The 21,419-nt window shown below is 42.4% G+C and overlaps 1 protein-coding gene across 1 annotated transcript in view; it reads left to right on the top strand.

The window, feature by feature from the left end:
- Positions 1-20,787, top strand: part of tmem121ab (transmembrane protein 121Ab) — a 100,941-nt gene extending 80,154 nt beyond the window's left edge. Inside the window, exon 2 of the mRNA XM_047388353.1 lies at positions 17,919-20,787. Coding sequence (XP_047244309.1) covers positions 18,752-19,696 — 945 coding nt within the window. The 5' untranslated portion in view covers positions 17,919-18,751 and the 3' untranslated portion in view covers positions 19,697-20,787. The remainder of the gene's footprint in view (positions 1-17,918) is intronic.
- Positions 20,788-21,419: the final 632 nt, after the last annotated feature.

Raw genomic sequence — 21,419 nt, 5'->3', positions numbered from 1 at the left:
ATTCACTCAATGGCCACAAGACGCTGGTGTTGCTTCCTCCCTGACTGGGAGAGTGTTAGTTAAAGCTGTAGTTACACCAACGGACACCAGAGGCAGATAAGATGCATCCTACGTGGCAGGAATTGGGTTGCTAGGGTAACAAGCTGACTGTGCTACAGTCAGCTTGTTACCATAGCAGGGCTTGCTTTGACCAGCAGGAAATTTAAGTTGAATTTCACACCAGAACCTACACCGAACGTCCACCTTGCGTCCACAAAAGCACCTTAGAAAGATTATTATTACTATTATTATTATTATTATTATTAGTGATGTCTTCAAGGCCCACCCAGGGATGCCAATAATGTAAGGATTATGATTATTTATTAATTAATATTTATCAAAAATTATAATTAAAAACCATAATTCTGAAAAGTAATTTCTTAACCAAAAATCATTACTTAAAAATAGAAATCAGAGATGTCCTGTGGTGTTGTTATTATGGGCTCAAACCCTTTAATAATTACAATTAGTAAATTATTATTCTTAATTGATAATTATTAACCAAAACCACGCTAGATGTCACTCTTTAATCAACCACTTCATTGAAGGTGGGGGACCTATGACCTTATTTTGACAGAAAAAATCACTTGCATGAAGTAAACACAAATGTTTCTCTTAAATATACACAGTACAGACCAAAAGTTTGGAAACACCTTCTCATTCAAAGAGTTTTCTTTATTTTCATGACTATAAATATTGTAGCTTCACACTGAAGGCATCAAAACTATGAATTAACACATGTGGAATTATATACTTAACAAAAATGTGTGAAACAACTGAAAATATGTCTTATAGTCTAGGTTCTTCAAAGTAGCCACCTTTTGCTTTGATTACTGCTTCACACACTCTTGGCATTCTGTTGATGAGTTTCAAGAGGTAGTCACCTGAAATGGTTTTCACTTCACAGGTGTGCCCTGTCAGGTTTAAGTGGGATTTAAGTGGGATTTCAAGCCTTATAAATGGGGTTGGGACCATCAGTTGTGTTGTGCAGGAGGTGAATACAGTACACAGCTGATAGTCCTACTGAATAGACTATTAGAATTTGTATTATGGCAAGAAAAACGCAGCTAAGTAAAGAAAAATGTGTGGCCATCATTACTTTAAGAAATGAAGGTCAGTCGGTCCGAACAATTGGGAAAACTTTGAAGGTGTCCCCAAGTGCAGTCGCAAAAACCATCAAGCGCTACAAAGAAACTGGCTCACATGAGGAACGCCCCAGGAAAGGAATACCAAGAGTCACCTCTGCTGCGGACGATACGTTCATCCGAGGCACCAGCCTCAGGAATCGCAGGTTAACAGCAGCTCAGATTAGAGAATAGGTCAATGCCACACAGAGGTCTAGCAGCAGACACATCTCTAGAACAACTGTTAAGAGGAGACTGTGTGAATCAGGCCTTCATGGTAAAATAGATGCTAGGAAACCACTGCTGAGGACAGGCAACAAGCAGAAGAGACTTTTTTGGGCAAAAGAACACAAGGAATGGACATTAGACCGGTGGAAATCTGTGCTTTGGTCTGATGAGTCCAAGTTTGAGATCTTTGGTTCCAACGACCATGTCTTTGTGCGACGCAGAAGAGGTGAACGGATGGATTCTACATGCCTGGTTCCCACCGTAAAGCATGGAGGAGGAGGTGTGATGGTGTGGGGGTGCTTTGCTGGTGACACTGTTTGGGGATTTATTCAAAATTGAAGGCATACTGAACCAGCATCTTGCAGCGGCATGCTATTCCGTCCGGAAGTTGGACCATCATTTATTTTTCAACAGGACAATGACCCCAAACACACCTCCAGGCTGTGTAAGGGCTATTTGACCAAGAAGGAGAATGATGGGGTGCTGCGCCAGATGACCTGGCCTCCACAGTCACCGGACCTGAACCCAATCGAGATGGTTTGGGGTGAGCTGGACCGCAGAATGAAGGCAAAAGGGCCAACGAGTGCTAAGCATCTCTGGGAACTCCTTCAAGACTGTTGGAAAGTCATTTCAGGTGACTACCTCTTGAAGCACATCAACAGAATGCCAAGAGTGTGTGGAGCAGTAATCAAAGCAAGAGGTGGCTACTTTGAAGAACCTAGAATATAAGACATATTTTCAGTTGTTTCACACTTTTTTGTTCAGTATATAATTCCACATTTGTTAATTCATAGTTTTGATGCCTTCAGTGTGAAGCTACAATATTCACTCGTACTCGTACTCGTCATCTTCCGTTTATCCGGGACCGGGTGGCAGGGGCAGCAGACTCAGCAGAGACGCCCAGACGTCCCTCTCTCCAGACACCTCCTCCAGCTCCTCCAGGGGGAGCCCAAGGCATTCCCAAGCCAGCCGAGAGACATAGTCCTTCCAGCGTGTCCTGGGCCGTCCCCTGGGCCTCCTCCCGGTGGGACGTGCCTGGAACACCTCCCGAGGAAGGCGTCCAGGAGGCATCCGGTATAGATGCCCGAGCCACCTCAACTGGCTCCTCTCAATGTGGGGGAGCAGCGGCTCTACTCCGAGCCCCTCCCGGATGGCCGAGCTCCTCACCCTATCTCTAAGGGAGTGCCCGGCCACCCTACGGAGGAAGCTCATTTCAGCCGATTGTATCCAGGATCTCGTTCTTTCGGTCATGACCCAAAGTTTATGGCCATAGGTGAGGGTAGGAACGTAGACCGACCGGTAAATTGAAAGCTTTGCTTTTCGGCTCAGCTCTCTCTTCACCACAACGGACCGGCACAGCGCCCCTATTATTGTGGCAGCCACAGCGATCCGTCTGTCGATCTCCCGCTCTATTCTTCCCTCACTCGTGAACAAGACCCCGAGATACTTAAACTCCACCACTTGAGGCAGGAACTCCCCTCCAACCTGAAGAGGACAAGCCACCCTTTTCCGGTCGAGTACCATGGCCTCGGACTTGGAGGAGCTGATCCTCATCCCAGCTGCTTCACACTCGGCTGTGAACCGCCACAGCGCATGCTGTAGGTCTTGGCTAGAGGGGTCCAGCAGGACCACGTCATCCGCAAAAAGAAGAGACGAAATCCACTGGTCCCCAAACCAGACCCCCTCCGGCCCTTAGCTGCGTCTAGAAATCCTGTCCATAAAAGTTATGAACAGGACCGGTGACAAAGGGCAGCCCTGCCGGAGTCCAACATGCACCGGGAACAGGTCCGACTTAGTGCCGGCAATGCGGACCAAACTCCTGCTCCGCTCGTACAGGGACCGGATGGCCCCTAATAAAGGGCCCCCGATTCCATACTCCTGGAGCACCCCCCACAGGGCATCCCGAGGGATACAGTCGGATGCTTTCTCCAGGTCCACAAAACTCATGTGAACCGGTTGGGCAAACTCCCATGAAGCCTCGAGCACCCTGTAGAGGGTATAGAGCTGGTCCAGTGTTCCACGGCCGGGACGAAAACCACACTGCTCCTCCTGAAGCCGGGGTTCGACTATCGGTCAGACTATCCTCTCCAATACTCTGGCGTAGGCCTTACCAGGGAGGCTGAGGAGTGTGATCCCCTGTAGTTGGAACACACCCTCCGGTCCCCCTTCTTATGAAGGGGACCACCACCCCAGTCTGCCAGTCCAGAGGCACTGTCCCCGACCGCCACGCAATGTTGAAGAGGCGTGTCAACCATGACAGCCCTACAACATCCAGAGACTTGAGGTACTCAGGGCGGATCTCATCCACCCCTGAAGCCTTGCCACCGCGGAGCTTTTTAACCACCTCGGTGACTTCAGCCTGGGTGATGAAAGAGTCCAACCCCGAGTCCCCAGCCTCTGTTTCCACCACGGAATGCGTGATGGCAGGATTGAGGAGATCCTCGAAGTACTCTTTCCACCGCCCGATAATGTCCTCAGTCGAGGTCAGCAGTCTCCCACCCCCACTATAAACAGTGTTGGCGAAGCAGAGGCGCCGGACGGTTTGCCAGAATCGCTTCGAGGCCAACCAGTAGTCCTTCTCCATGGCCTCACCAAACTCCTCCCAGGCCCGGGTTTTTGCCTCTGCCACAGCCCAGGCCGCAGCACGCTTGGCCTCACGGTACCCGTCAGCCGTCTCAGGAGTCCCACAAGCCAACCACAGCCGATAGGACTACTTCTTCAGCTTGACAGCATCCCTTACTGCCGGTGTCCACCACCGGGTTCTGGGACTGCCGCCGCGTCAGGCATCGCAGATGTTACGGCCACAGCTACGGGCAGCAGCATCGACAATAGATGCGGAGAACATGGTCCACTCGGACTCTATGTCTCCAACATCCCCCGGGATCTGATCGAAGCTCTCCCGGAGGTGGGAGTTGAGTACATCCCCAGCCAAGGGCTCTGCCAGACATTCCCAGCAGACCCTCACTATGCGTTTGGGCCTGCCAAGTCTGTCTGGCTTTCTCCTCCTCCAGCAGATCCAACTCACCACCAGGTGGTGATCAGTGGACAGCTCAGCCCCTCTCTTCACCCGAGTGTCCAAAACATGCGGCCGAAGGTCTGATGATACGACAACAAAGTCGATCATCGACCTCCTGCCTAGGGTGTCCTGGTGCCAAGTGCACTGATGGACACCCTTATGTTTGAACATGGTGTTCGTTATGGACAATCTGTGACTAGCACAGAAGTCCAATAACAAAACACCACTCGGATTCAGATCGAGGAGGCCATTCCTCCCGATCACGCCTCTCCAGGTGTCACTGTCGTTCCCCACGTGGGCGTTGAAGTCCCCCAGCAGAATAATGGAGTCCCCGGGAGGGGCACTATCCAGCACCCCCGACAGGGACGCCAAGAAGGCTGGGTACTCTGCACTACCACTCGGCCCGTAGGCTGAAATGATAGTCAGAGACCTCTCCCCAACCCGAAGGCGCAGGGATATGACCCTCTCATCCACTCGGGTAAACCCCAACACGAGTTGGCTGAGCTGGGGGGCAACAAGCAAACCCACACCAGCCCGCCACCTCTCCCCATGGGCCACTCCAGAGTAGAAGAGAGTCCAACCCCTCTCAAGAAGAAGGGTTCCAGAGCCCACGCCATGCGTGGAGGCGAGCCCGACTATTTCTAGTCGATATCTCTCAACCTCCCGCACAAGCTCAGGCTCCTTCCCCCCCAGCAAGGTGACATTCCACGTCCCTAGAGCCAGCCTAAGCATCCGGGGATCAGGCCGCTGAGGTCTCCACCTTCGTCCGCCACCCAATCCTCTTTGCACCGGTCCCTCACGGTTCCCCCTGCAGGTGGTGGTCCCACTTGGGGATGGCCTCGGGTCTCTCGTTCGGGCTTGGCCCGGCCGGGTCCCGCGAGGAGCAACCCGGCCACCAGGCGCTCTCCGACGAGTCCCGACCCCAGGCCTGGCTCCAGGGTGGGACCCCGGCTCCGCCGTACTGGGCGATGTCGCGTGCCTCAATATTTTGGTCCTCATGAGGGATTCTTGAACCACTCTTTGTCTGACCCATCACCTAGAGCCTGTTTGCCATGGGAGACCCTACCAGGGGCATTTAGGCCCCAGACAACATAGCCTTTAGGATCATTTGAGCACTCAAACCCCTCCATCACGTTAAGGTGGCGGTTCAAGGAGGGGGCTACAATATTCATAGTCATGAAAATAAAGAAAACTCTTTAAATGAGAAGGTGTGTCCAAACTTTTGGTCTGTACTGTATGTAAAGATTTATTGAAGTCATATAGCCCTGATATACTATTATTATGATCCAAAAACCTTCACCTAACTAACAAGCACTATTCTACACAAAGGGGATAAAAATGACTACCTAACAATAATAATAAAAGAAAATGTATGCGCATTGACTGTCCATGAAGATCAAATAAGCAGTTTTATGGACAAAATGTGCAATTTGGGTCAACTTGGAAAGAAAAGTCCTTCTGGTTTGCTGATTGCCCCAAATGAATAAAGGGTCACAAAACTCTGAGGATGGAACACATTGGAAAAACTCCAGTAATTAAACTGAGACAAAAGAATGGTCATGCCACGAGGCCCAGAACACAGCTACTTTGAATGGAAAAACTTTAAAGTCCAACCTCTAAATCTTGGCTGATTTGGGATCAGCCGGACAAAAACATACACACACACCTGATCACATCCGCGCTGCACGATTCAGCACACTTGCAAAGCAAATCAAAACAGTTCATCATAAATCACTTCAATCAGTATTGCATGCCAGAAGCTGATACCTTGGACTAACTACTGGTGATTCTAAATCACCTTAACTATGCCTCATCCTGCCCAGACCTCTTCTCATCAAATTTCTCATCCATCCAAAACGGGGAAAATATGAAAATGACTCAATCAACAAAGATGAAACTCATCTTCTTGGACATAAAACCTCTGGGGGGTTTTCCACCTGCGGCGGAGTGTCGGCGGGGTCTTCGATTTTTTATATGAATCTTTTGACCTTCTTGTATCAGACAGATTTCTATCTTTCAAACACTTCCGGGAATGGCCGTGTGGAGGAAAAGTTTGCCTGCGAGATTTTGTGTCTACAGATATGTGCCTCCGTTGCGTCGTCCCATGAGACACGATGGAAATGGCAACAAAAGTTTATTTTCCGCGAGTTTTATAATCCCGGGTGACGTCAGAGCTATTGAGCTGTTGAGCTGCGCATGTCAAACTGCGCAGCCCAGCCGGTCTATCCCCCAAAATGGATGACCCCAACAGGATGAAAGCTGATGCTGTATACATAGTCAATAGTTGCTACCAAGAGGTCATGCACTTTTTAGCTGAGTTAACCAGAAAATAGGTCAGACTGGCATGCCATTGTAGCCACTCCAAGGATTTAACATGCTGGGGTGAGTGAATCAGTGCAGACAGAGCATCTGCACAGCATGGCACACAGTTAAATTACCTTATGTGCTCTGAAATTTGCATAAATTATTTTGGCAGTGCCACCATGTGCAATATATATAGTGTCTGTAACATACAATGCGATATCACCCTGGCTTTGCTGGAGATGAATTAGCCAATGCCACAGTGTCAGATATGCCACTGAAATGCAAGGAAGCTATGTATTAATGTGACAGAGGTAGAAGAAAATATCAAAATCTCACTTTTAAAGAACTGCAACATTTTCTTTGTTTTAATGCAGTGTTGCATATCAATATGAAATCAATGTATTCACTTTTTTTTCTTTTGACATCCTTACCCAGGGTGTTAATAATTGTTAAGTGTGATGAACAGTTTGACCCCTGATGCCTTTAAACCTGATAAAAAAATAAAACCTGAATTGAAACAAAGCACCATTATGGTGATACATTAAACACATTATTCCAGACTAGTCCAGTGGTTTTAATGTTTTAATGTTCAGAAAATGTACTCAGCCCCTGGGAAACATTATATTAACAATTGACATTTAAGCGTGGAAAATTAAGCTCTTGATTGCAGCCAGGTTATTAGTCCCAGCAGATTTCAACATGTATTGAGGGATCTTATGTTATTTTCAGTGCTTAGTATATCAGTGCTTAATATATCAAAATGTGTTGGCAGAACATTATCAGTTTATGAATTATGGAACAAGAACTATTACTTTCAGAGTGCATTCCTCTCTAAACTCTGAACTTTTCAGCATTTTGCACACACACTCATGAAACTCTGTGTCCAGAGCATTTATTTAGCTGAGCTATAGTCTGTGTACTGGGAAAGCTTAAAGCAATCTTCTACCTCTGCCAAAATCAACCAAGCAATGACTGTACAGTAACACAACGGACGGTGAAGAACACCTGCCAGGATGATGAAGATGGCCGGCGGCCAAGACAACATATGGTCCCCATTCTGAGCCTAATGAAGACAACCTGACATAAATATTGTACAAAACGGCCCACTCTGGGGACCTGTGCCTTCACGTTGCAGTGTTGCTGGTATTGATGTAATCATTAGATAATCCTTGCAATTTTTAAAGAATGTGGAAAACAAACTGATTTATGGTCATAATGCATCACATTTATTGGATCACAATGCGGCAACCCAAAAGCGCTGACATCTCAGTCTCCTTTAAAGCCTTCAGGTAAAAAGAGCACATAATCCACATCTGCAGAATAAAATAATTTTTTCAGTTGTAAACAAGGCCAATCTCACGAGCCTCACAAGGTGTACAAAGTGTAAGAACATAATCGAGTTAAAGCAAAGCCTGCTGGGATGAAAGACTGGGATGTAAGACTTACCGATCTGTAGACTCTCATAAAACGCAACATCCATCTAGCAATGCAGTAAACCCAATGCATAAAGGAAAATTCTTAATTATTTCTCTTATTCAAAAAATGTACCTGGAAAAAGCACCATTTAGAAAACATTTTAGACCTTAATTTGATTTGCTGTCAACAAATCCTCCAAACTACTGCACTTCCAGATGTAGTGATTGTTGTGTTCTGTCACTCAAACTACTAATTGCCACAGCTTGTTATTTTCCTAGAACTCTTTATAGGGACTTGAAAATAACCTTTTCACATTTTTTTTCATGTTACAACCACAAATCTTTTTTTTTTTTTACATGTCTTGTCGTGGTGTTCAGGCACACCAGATGGAGCACATGGTTGACTACATGTGCCAAGGCAGTTTTGCTTTACACAAAGGATATCTCAAGACCAGTGGCGGATGCTGGTCTTTCAAGGAGGAGAAGCTCAATTTCAAGATCGCTGATTCGCTCATTTCGTTGTCAATCAAAAAGGGATTCAGCCTCAGACAGATCATCCAATCATCATGCAGAAGCTGAGCGTCCGGGCCAGCCGAGGCCAGCCCACTGCCCCATAGACCCCCAGAGACGCTGAGCGTCCGATGGGCGGGACAAAGCCCAGCATTTTTGCTTCGCTATTGAACTCACTGTTTAAAGCACTGTGAAGCTGCAGGAATGAATGAGAGGAAAGCCGCGTCGTTACCAGTGATAAGAAGCTGATTCTGAACAAAAGTTGAGTGCGCTGTAGCGCATATTTAGTCAGTGACATGTTCACACAACAGTATATATTTGATCACTTATTTTTTGACATTTTAGGGGAAGCTGAGCTTCCCTTGCAGTCTTAGAGCAATCGCCACTGCTCAAGACAGTATCCTAATTGCATGGCTAACTTTATTATTTCCAGATTTAGTTCAGGATCAAAGAGGTGGGCCACATTGCTGTTATAGTAACCTGTGTTTGTATGACCTTCAACCATTTTGAGTAATTGTGTGTTGGTGCCTGGGTGTGTGTATGTGTATGTGTATGGTGCTGTCAGAGACCCCCACAAACAACCAGAAACCTTAAGTTTAATGGGAAAAAAACATGTTAATAATTTTTTTTTTTTACCAAAACTGGAAGAACTGTGTTGTGCATTTCTAGTTAGCCCCCTTAACTCCAATAGCCCCACAATCAATCATGTGAAACAAAATGTGTTCAGATGTTACATAATGTATTAAAAAGGTCACCGATGACTCTTTGTGTATTTTGATTTAATTAACAATAATTTGATTTAATCCATTTATTCTGTGTTGACCTTCGAGATTTGTTAGAAGACATAAGTGAACAACTGAAAACTGAAAACCTACCAGGACTTGGCTGTTTATCTAAACTGACAGTCTGGGCAAGTGAAACATACATCAGAGAAGAGCCAAGATGACTTTAGTAGCTCTGGAGGAGCTGTAGTGATCCACAGCTTAGATGAGATAATCTGTCAGCAAGAAAATTATTAGTTGTGTTCTCCACAAGTCTGGGCTTTACGGCAGAGCATCAAGAAAGGAAGTCATTATTGAAAGAAAACTAGAAGAAATCCTGTTTTTACTTTGCCGCACACCATGTAGAAGACACAGCAAACATGCACAGTGGTGCTCTGGTCAGATGAAACAAAACAATACACTTTTTAATCTACATACAAAATGCAATGTGTGGTGGAAAACTAACATTGCACATCACCCTAAACAAAACATACACACCCTAAAACATGGAGGTGGCAGCATCATGATGCAGAAATGCTTTTATTCAACAAAGACTGGAAAGAAGGTCCGAGTTGAGGGGTAGATGGATGGAGTTAAATACAGGGCAATACTAGAAGAAAACTTGTCTGAGGCTGCAAACGACTTAAGACTGGAGTGAAGGTTCATCTTGGATTAGGACGTCCTTAAATGTACAAGCAACATTAGAACATTATTTGAGATTCTCAGACAACCCTAGAAAATTGTTGTTCACAGACTCTTCTGAATATTTTTGGCCATTTTGCAAAAAATGCAGTCTCTAGATGTGCAAAATACCTTGCAGCTGTGGTTGAAATGAAAGATGTTTCATTGGTGAATACAAATTCATGCCACACTTTTCAGATTTGTAATTACTTGTATCTCACAGACAATGCGTCATGTTGCTCTATCACATATAATCCTAACAAAATATATTGAAGCTTGTGGTTTTACCAAAATAAAATATAAAAGGGGGTGTGAAAACCTTTGCAATGTAAATCAAAACCAAAACAAAAGTTGCAGAAATGTTATTCGCTGCTAAACCTTTATTCTTACTGTGATCCATGTGGAGACCTGTGGCCTTTTATGGACACCAGTCGCTAGATAACTCTCTGACAAAGGAACTCTGGCCATTTAGAGACAAAGACAGTATAATAGCTTTCTCCTGTGAGGGTATGTTGTCCTACCAGTTTACAGCTTTCCATCTTTGCTATTTATAGTTCACCATAATTAATATGCTGTAATTGAACTCTGTAATGAGTCCTTTACACAGAGTGCTATCCTCAAAGGCCCCTTCCTCATGCATAAAAGGAATTCAAGCAAAGATATGAAATGAGGGTGGTCACATCTGTCCATTCTCATATCTGTGGACATTTCTCCCTATATTTCTTTCTAATTCTGTTAACATCCATGACTGATCTTCAGCCTTGAGCTATGTATTATAAACGCAGCACATAGAACACTACAAGACGCTGTTAATGCCTGCTGTCTGCTGTCATTTAATAAAGATCTAATCTCTTGCTTCCAGTTTCATTGCTCAAACCAGATTACGTCACTGGCATACTAGGATCAATGTTTTGCTACTCCAGTCATAATTCCCCAGACTTTCAAGACACTCAATTTCCCACTCTCATATTAAAGCTCAGGCTCTAATCTGTTCATTTGGGAAGTAATCCCAAAGTCTTTTCTGATAATGAATGGCATTTTAGTGGTGATATGACGTTTCTTATATGTGGATGTTGTCCTCATTATTGCATGTTAATGATCCAGAGTATTCTGCGAATCAGTCAATTAATCGCCATCTTGTGAATTTAATCTCATAATTAGGCGCTGTTCTACATAATGGGTTTTAAACAATCTAATCCATACTTGGATTACAATTTAGGCTAATTCTGGTGTTCTACTCACATGCTGGGCCTTCTCTGCCTGGTCATAAATCAAGATGCTTTTCCGATATCCATTTTTTTCCTGCTCTGCACTGAAGGGCAGCAATCAAAATTGTCACAAGGCACTATAAAAGATGCATTTTCTCTAGATCTATTAGTGTACACAGGGGGCTTTTTAAATGACAGGGTTCCCTGATGAAAGATAACCCCAAAAAAATCATGTCAAAGAGGCCAATTTTCCTTCAGTGATTTCACACTGCAGGTCTGAAAACAAACTCATGTTTATTAATCACATACTTAAAACTCTCACATGGTGAGCTCAGTTAGCCATAAGGGGAAAAAAAGTCTCCAAATAACAGATGTAATCAAAGCAGTGAAACAATTTACAATATGTGTTTGCATTTATTCCATTTGACTTAAACCAAAAGCCACAATAATGCAAATAAAGCCTGCTAAAAGATTAGCAATTCTAAAATGTTTAGAAACTCATGTGGGCAGAATATTAGGCACTGACCTTCAGAGATTAAATCTATTTCACTGAAAAATTCAGGCTTGTGATTCTTTGTTTTTGTTGTTGTCTTTGTCAAGAAATCTTTCTAATGCTGTGTTCTTTATAAGGAAGTTGTATAATGTCTTGTAGAATGTGTAGATTTGAGGGATCCAAGTGCAGTCGGGCAGGTTCAAATAAAACATTTATTTCAAGGAAAACAAGAAGACAAAGTTTGGGGGAAATTGAGTGCTTCAGGAAATCCCAATACAGACAGAAAGTGGAACACAACAGACGTGAGATGCAAGAATGATTAAAGTAACCAGGGAGTATATGTACTGGTAGGGTGAATGTTGGGTGGAAAACAGTTACTGATTACTGATATGCTGCAACTGTGAGGGACCAGGAGGCAGAGGCAACTGAGCTAAACTAATGGGAGAGAGATCACCTCCTGGCTAATACACAACCTAGAATATATAATATTCTGCAGGTTCACCAATTTATTTATTTTCTAACATTTGCTAACATTTCTATCGTGGTCGCAACAACACTGTTATGTTTATATGAGTCATATGGTCAAAGTGGGTGTCCGTCTGAACAGGCATCTGGGATATGCTCGGGCTGATGCATTGCCTGAAATGGTGCGACAAACGCATCTACCAAGTGAAGAGATTTCCACACTGGGAGACAAATGGTAAACATCAGCCGGCTGAACCAAATAAATACTACCAAGAATTGCAGGGGCCAAAGAAAAACTAAAAAGGACAGAAAACATAAAAATTACCCCAAATATAAAACCTAAGACACAAGGATACCAAACCAACACCAGACAACATCGACTAAACTACAAAACTAAAACAAAATGAAACAAAGCTTAAGGTAACTTGCAAGTTGAAATTTATTGCCATCTGCATTAAGAACGTGGTACATAAAAAAATACAGAAATAAATATTTTCCCTGCATTTTTCTCAACCAATAAAGCAAAGTAGATAACATTAAAACTACTAGTGACATCAAAACATTTCAAAAAATAATATACTTCTATAAACGAATAAATGACATTTTTAGATAAAAAATATTTAAAAGTCTTTAAAAATACACATACATTGTGTTGCAGATATATGATCTTTTTTTACCAACATGTTTCTTCTGAGTGGAAGTTATATTATTGCTTTGATGACTCAAATCTGATAGAGAATCTCTGGAGAGAGCTCAAGATTAGGTTGATGGCAAAGAGGCCTTCTGATCTCAAACACTTTGAGCTCATCACCAAAGATAAAAGGTCAAAATACCATTGGAAAGATGCAAAATGGTGCTCAGCAGTTATAAGAAGCATCAGATCCACTAATTATTATTATAAAAATCTCTGTGTTAAATCAACCTATACAATATGTTTCACTTTGTGATTTTAGCTATTGAAATAAACACACTTTTTAATATTATTAACAGGTTAAACATAATTACTGCCCTAAAAAGATGAACGGTAAGCAATGTGGTTTTGCGAAATGCCATGCACTCACATTCTGCATACCAATAAAATGAAATGGATGAAAGGCCAGCTGGGTTGAGATTCACTGCTGGGGACTCCCACAAATAGTTAGCAGGAAAATCTTGGAGGTTTAGGGACATAATGATGATAGGAAAAAAGGGAAGAGTGGGAATAATGTCAGTTTATCTCAGCAGATATTCTTTCAATAATTTTGATGCTTAATGTTGCATTTGTATCTCTTTCTGTTATTACATCACCCAGTTATAATATTTGGTAATTTTTCACAATTAGACATATTAGTAATTCCGCAGCTACATTTAAAATTTTCATTCAACTCTGGTACACTATGACCACACAAGCCTTCAAATTCAGATATTTCTAAAATATTTTGTTTATTTATTTGCTGTTCACTCAGAATTACCTAAAAGCAAATATCCTCTTTCTGCTTGCTTTTTAACTACAATTTTTTTTTGTCATCTGCATTAATTGTCCAAGCAGCATCAGCAATCATTATTAGCTGAAGCAGCACATGCATTGGCCTCATTAGGCAAATTATCTGAATATTACACTGATAAAATGACTCTTCCTAGCATAAACCAGTGCACATGTCCATCTCAGATGCTCCATTGAAAACAGTTTGTAAATCACAAATTCAAGCTGTGATTTAAGAAATCGAAGAAATCCACCCGGTTCTGCTAACTTGTAGGGTAAGGCTAGGTTTTTAGAGCTGCCCGGTAGAGGCATGGATAGTCAAACTTTAGCATTTGTTAACATGTTATTGTCTGTGTGCAAATATAGTCAAATGAAACTTTTGTGTTATCTTTGTTTTCCTTTTCTTCCTATGTAAGTGTCTCAGTGGATGCCTCGCTGTGCTGCCATGGCCTGTTTTTTATGTATTTGTCAGCAAGCTGCAAATGGGAGACAAAGGACTAATTAGCATATTCATAGATGCCATAATATTAAACATGCAGAGATGTTGAGTTTTCTTAGCTACTTTAAGGGATAAGGAGACTAATCTAAATAAAAAGCATATATGTCCATAAATGAACAAATAGTTTTCAGGATTTTAGTCAAAGCCTGGACCGGTGCCGCAATAGTATGAGCTGATGTTATACTGACAGCTGTAGCTACTACTTAGGTTGAAAGTGTCAGATGCGAAGCAGGGATAGTCTGCTGTCAGTAGGTTTTATTTTTAAAAAAATGTGTCTGAAGCAGAGAGGTGGGGGTTGGTAAACTTTTTGGCTCTGCACATTATTATTCTGCTTGTGCACATGTTTAAAACAACACTGTATTCATTCAGGACACATAGAAGATCTAACCTGGTTTTTCTTTTTCTACTGACTGAAACTCCCTAACTTTCCCAGTTTTAGAATAAAATTTCTCAACGTAAAAGAAAATGAGTACGCTGTAACATAGGCTTAATTAACTTGAACGTGCCTTCATGTTTAATATTTCAATGCTGATGATACTCATAGTGTTAATGGCTGATGAATTGTAGATTATGGTTTACTCAGATAACTGCAGCACCCTTCTCTCAGTGTGAAATGGTTTTCAGAGCTTTATGAATTTGTCCCTAGTTTTGCATACCGTCAACTCAGTAACAGATGTGCTATAGTAAACATACAGAGTGTTTGTGATCGTTTCAGTTTTTGTTATCAAAATGACCATTACTAATGACTATTACTATCATTATTACTGCTTCCATTAGCTGCTGGAACTCAATATGTTTGAGTATAGCTTCACAAAGTTCTCAGCAGTGGTGCAGGCTTATTAACTTTTTAGAAGTTCATTATTCTTACAGTGCATTGAGACACACTAGAATAGACTGAAGGAAACCAATTGGTTTGCCAGGCACTAAGTTAAAGAGAATATTACATATTAAATTATGTTTCTATCTGGGTCAGTACATTAACTAAATCATCCTAATTGCACTTTTTCCTGAGTAGGAGAATATTTTTGGATATGCATTACAGAAGTTTTCAAAATGACTTTATTTAGTCACAGTTTGTAAGATTATTGTTAGAGCTCAGTTTACAGGGATCTCTTGATTTAAATGGTATCTAGGCTGAAGTAAACATTAATGTGATTCATAAATGTTTAGGCTGAAGGAACCAGTGACAGCAGGAATCACAAGAACAGAGCAAAATAACAAATTCTGGTTTCTGTCAAAATTACGCAAATTTGAACAGATGGAGATGTTTCTGCTCAGTTACCACCGTTAAAATTGCTGTTACCCGGCCCCATTCTGTGTTCATGCTAATGTTTACACATGCTGCTTTATTTATGGATGAGGCCAATGCCCATGGTAGGCTCCTGCTGGGCATCCTGCACCTGGCATGTTTTGGATTTTGTGTTTTTTAAATATGCCCTTTGAGCCTTCTCACATCCATCCTGTCACATGCTCCAACAAATATATTAGCTGAAATATTAAGCAGGTCAAACAACCTTGAAACATCATTGGATAAATATTGAATCAAACTGTGGAATTAAAATGAAGCTGTCACTAAAGGTGAAATAAATGTTATTCTCATCTATATCCCGCTGCTGAGTTTAAACACTGAGTTGCAGGATGTGTTTTCTGTGCTAGGGATGCATCACAAACTGCTTGTTATTCCTCAGTGAAAAATCTCCACAATTCCAACCCTATTTACTGACACACCTGGTCAGGATGTTTAAACATGTTTCTTATAAGTTCATTACTCATTGCAGCAGCATTATTTCACACTGAAATTTGGTATCTAGCTCCTCAGATTATGTTTTTCACCCTGTGGTTATTTAGCATTAAAATGTCCTTCTTTATGTTTGCCAACAGAATAAAGGAGTCAAAGGTCACAAGCTGTGCTGTAAAGAACCACAATTTACTGTAAATGGACTGAATTTATACAGCACAATTCCAGTTTTACTGACCACTGAAAGTCCTTTAAACAGGAGTCTCAATCACTCAACCCACAAGCTTCCGATTGCAAGATGACTACTCTACTCACTGAGCCACAGTTGCCCACTGTATGGCAATACTTTCCAGACTAAAACAATTCTAAGTGTTACAGATTTTGAGATAGACTTGAGTTGGTCAACATGCCGAATATGATATATGAAACACGCAGACATTAGAACATAAATGCGGACATGTCTTATGCTCAAATATATTAAATGTTTTATGTATTGAAAGAAATGTTAGAAGTTTAAATCAGAACAATAATGTTATTTTGAATATAATTTAGATCTGAGGACTGCCATGATCATGTCAGAAGGTTGATTTTGGGTGAGCCATTTCTGCATTGTTTTAGTATTTTTGGATCATTATCTTGTTGATTTTCAGTTTTCTGGCAGAAGCAACCGGATTTTTATTTAAAATTACCTGATATTTCAAAGAGTTCATGATTTCACGAACTCTAACGTGGTTCCTCTGGCCTTTGAAAGAGAAACATCGGCCAACAGCATCACATATCCGGCACCATATTTCACAGTAGGAATCATATTCATACTTTGTTTCAAACCCCACCTGGATGGTTTTCTTACTGAAAATTCAATCTTAATTTTCTCTAAAAAACCGCTATGGATTTAGTCAAGGTGGCAGTAGAGTTTAGCAAGCTCCACATTTTTACACTTTTTACACAGGACAGAAAAATTATTTTTTGGCATGTATATATTGTCTAATAGTGGTTATGGCATATCTGTGATTCCAAGATGCCAATCTTCTCTGAAGCTCTCTAACTTTGAGCATTTCACTTCTCTTCCTATCTTTAAAACTGTGTGTGGTAGCAAAATGAACTTGGGTTCACATCCAGCCAAGTTGTCATTGGCTGACAGAAATGGATCTCCTTGGGTCCTATTTGCATCCCAGGGAAACTGAGACAATGATTACTAAATAAAAGTCACTAGGCACTCTGATAAACCTAAAATCATGACAGTAAAATGCTTCACCAGCATTTAGTTGACTGTAGTACCATTGTGCTACCTCTGATTTTATTAAAACCAATTTAATTAAAAACAATTTGTTATAAACAGACCTCACAAAAATCTCCTCGAAATAAAAGTTGGATTTTTAAAATATTTTTTCAATACATTTATTTGCCCGTGAGTGCATACATATGCGTTTGTCACAGTACATACTGGAAATATGGCTTCCTATATTCAGATTGGACACTGCCCAAGACTAACTAAAAATATTACTGAGAAATGAACACATGGCCAACATTCATCTAATTTCACTGCCAAGTAATATTGAAAAAGAGAAATACAAGTTCTGAGTAGTTAGCTGCTGTATGAGACTTGAAAATTGGGTTCCTACAAGTTCTTGTAATAAGTCCTCTATTAATTTAAGAGCCGGAATTAAACGGCAGCGCAGTACAGTGAATATATTGCCATTGCCATGGGAGCCTATTAAGCCATGCATCCAGATGTCACATGACACATCACAGACAATAGAGTGGTAATGACATCCTGAAGCAGTGTTACGTGAGCAATATGTTCTGTCCCATCAATAGTGTAACAGGCCACGTTTGAGCCGAGCTGAGACATTACTTTGCTTCTCATATATGGGCTGTTGGCAATGAAACTGTGTTATATGGCCCAGTAATGCTGACAGGTTTCTTCCCCCCCACCCCACCCCTCATTTTCCCTTCCTTATTTCTCCCCCTGTAGGCTGTGGAGAGGCAGACACGTGGCACAAAGAAGGAGGAAGGATGGATCTTCAGCCCAGAGCAAGAGCCTCCCCCCGGGGAAGCCAGCATCAGACGCAGGGCCTCACGGGCCGTTGACCTGCTGTCTCCTTGATTTATGGCGGCTGGGGGCTTCTGGCCACTGCAGACTCCTCTCCCTTCTCTCCTCCATTTCCTTCCTTACACACTGCAGGACCACGAGGAGCCACACACACTGCGCCACTGTCAGCAGGAGTATCCGAAGAGGGATTTCTCATACATGCAGAGCTGCTGCGCCCACATATCCTCCTTTTCTTACACCGTCTCATCCAAAAATAAACATCTCCATAAACATTCCAACACTGCGGCACTGAGTCCCACCATCACATCACAAGTCAATTAGAGCGAGCCAGCTCTAGGAGCATCCCTCATTTGGCTGTGTGCGGATTACAATCAGTCATGGTGAGTTGGGTGTAGAGCCCCTCGGTGTAGCTGCTGCCGGGAGGCCAGGCTGGATCAATGGAAGTGCGCTGAGTGACAAGAGGAGGCTCCTGTTTTCACTTGACCTGAGAAGATTCAGCAGCATCTCTCCACACAAAGCTCTACTTCACATCTGTAGTAATCATCCTCTGTGGACTACTGTGACACTCATTGAAAGGGGTATTTTCTCCTCAGCTCTGCTTTATTTGGACATTTACTTCAGTCAGAGCACCTTAAACTTTTTCCTACAGTCTTTAAGGTTTGGCGTCTCCACTGTGCACATCAACTTTTAGTTTTTGTTCCTTTTTACTTTTGAAAACTGTAGCTTGAGAGTGAGAGCCAATAAGAGCCCTCACCATGGTTTTGCCACCCCCAGATAAACGCCACGTGTGCCTGACCACCATTGTCATCATGACAAGCATGGCCTTCATGGATGCCTACCTTGTGGAGCAAAACCAGGGTCCCAGGAAGATCGGTGTGTGCATTATAGTGCTGGTGGGGGACGTTTGCTTCCTCATCGTGCTACGCTATGTAGCGGTGTGGGTCGGTGCTGAGGTGCGCACGGCCCGACGAGGATACGCCATGATCCTGTGGTTTCTCTACATCTTTGTTCTTGAGATTAAACTCTACTTTGTCTTTCAAAATTGCAAAGCTGACAGGAAGAGTCTGGAAACAGTGGCACGGAAAGCTTTGACGTTGCTATTATCTGTGTGTGTGCCAGGTTTGTATTTGGTTCTCGTGGCTCTGGATAGCATGGAATATGTGAGAACTTTCCGGAAGAAGGAGGATATGAGGAGTCGGCTGTTCTGGGTTGCTCTAGACCTGCTGGACCTGCTCGACATCCAAGCCAACCTGTGGGAGCCCCAGCGGACAGGTCTGCCCATCTGGGCTGAAGGCCTGATGTTCTTCTACTGCTACATCCTGCTGCTAATCCTGCCCTGTGTGTCCCTCAGCGAGATCAGCATGCAGGGCGAGCACATGTCGCCTCAGAAGATGATGCTGTATCCAGTCCTCAGCCTGGTCACCATAAATGTGGTCACCATCCTCATTCGTGGCGTCAACATGGTGCTGTTCCAGGACAGCCGTGTCTCCACCATTTTTGTTGGCAAAAACGTAGTGGCCATCGCTACCAAGGCTTCCACCTTCTTAGAGTACCGCAAACAGGTGAAGGAGTTTCCCCACCCGCAGAATGCTATGGCACTGGAACTGCAGCAGAACTCTGTCGGCCACACGCAGACTCTGCCTAACGCTACGAGTCTGCCGCATGAACCTTTGCCGGCGCAGGACATTATAGACACATGACCGCCAGCGCTGGATTTCACCCCCTTGGAAACAGACTGAGAGCTTCAGCAGAAAGGGAAAGAAGGGGGATAGAGAAATCAGCTGCATGACAGGATGATATTTTGCTCCTCGTCAAGCTCTTCTCAACTGCAGTGAATCAAGAAAAGAGATTTTTAGCATCACCTGCCTGTCAGAAAATTTTGTAAACCTACACTTAACTCTGAGTGCAGCGTGCAGACTAAACCGAAACATTTTTAAATTGTGATGTTGTGTTTTTAACCGTCTAACATATTTTAAAAGTTCTAACTTTACTAAGAAGACATCTCCAAAATGTGCAGCCCTGTGGCATATTGATCTGTAAAACGAACAGTTGGTTCTCTTTCAGTGAGTAGCTTGTATTTTTTTTCTTCTATGTCACCTTTTTAACTGTGCATCTGTGGAATTTCCTTTAGATTCCAACAGCAAAGGACAAAGCACTCAGTATGAAGCAGAGATGGAGAGGAAGTCATGATGAGCACTCTGCAGCATGCAGGAGCAAAGTCGGTGGCTTTTCTGTGTTTTATTCTGCAGGAAAAAAATGGAGCTCTGTAAAGGCTGCCACTCTGGTGCTTTACAATCACAGGTCTGATGAAAGCAGCAGGACACAGCAGCATACATCCAAATCCATTTAACAGAGCAAGCGTTTCAGGGCGTGTTACAAGAGTGCGTGCAGAAATGCAAATTTACTGGAAATGCAATGGAACTTTAAGTTGTTTGGGAGCTAAGCAGAACGTGGTTGATGGGTGTCATAGTCTGCAAACAAAATGAGATATGTTGATGTCAAAAAGAGAACAAATGACAGCATTAAAGATGACTCTTGTTTTTGTTTCCTGTACTGTACATTCCTCCAAAAATCTATTTAAGGCCTTGAAGGCTGACAGAGCAGAATCCAGAGGAAGAAGAGACTAAATAAACTTCAACAATGTCGAAAAAGAAACTGAAGATGTTTTTCAGTTCATTATTATTATTATTATTATTATTATTATTATTATTATTATAGTATGTACATTCTCTACATGTTGGAGGCCAATAATGTTTTAATAAAAATATAAATAAAATATTATTAATAATAAGAAGATTGTTTCTGTCTTCATGTCTGGTTTTCTGATTAAAATTGTTATGCTTCTATCACTCATCTGCAAAAATATTTAGACATATCAGTATTTTCCTGGTATGTCCTACAGGTTTATTTCGCTCTGCCTGAGGCTTAATATTAGCAGAATGTAGGCAACAAATTCATGTTTATAATTAGATAAAAATGCATGAACCTTTCTTCTGCCTGTCCCCTTTTTGGCCCAGTTCTCATTATCACCTTCCCAGTTGCTTTGTTATTCTGTTAACAGTAATCTTCTCTGTTCTGTCTCGGTATCAAGTCTAACTCTTTTTTTGTTCCCCAGGGAATAAGTAGCCTCCATATTTTCACGGAGACTTGTAATAACATCCTAAAAGGAGGCAGAGAGGACAATCACACAAGGGAAACCACTTTACAGCCATCCGAAACAAGAGAAACGAAACTTAATTGTTGATCTCAGCTCAAAGAGAAGCTTTCAGCTGCTGAAGGAGCCACTTCTATTAACAATACCTGTCAGAGGAGAAACATGAGACTGAGTGGCAATCCCTTCATAATTATAGTAAGAAAATTTTAATGCAGGATTTTTTTTTATTTGTTTAAAAATAAAAATCTCTGCTCCTCCTAAGCTAATGC

The sequence above is a fragment of the Girardinichthys multiradiatus genome, chromosome 15 (genome assembly GCF_021462225.1).
Source record: "Girardinichthys multiradiatus isolate DD_20200921_A chromosome 15, DD_fGirMul_XY1, whole genome shotgun sequence".
Classification (NCBI taxonomy): domain Eukaryota; kingdom Metazoa; phylum Chordata; class Actinopteri; order Cyprinodontiformes; family Goodeidae; genus Girardinichthys; species Girardinichthys multiradiatus.
The sequence above is the reverse complement of the archived record's forward strand: the minus strand, read 5'-3'. Positions and strand labels throughout refer to the sequence as shown.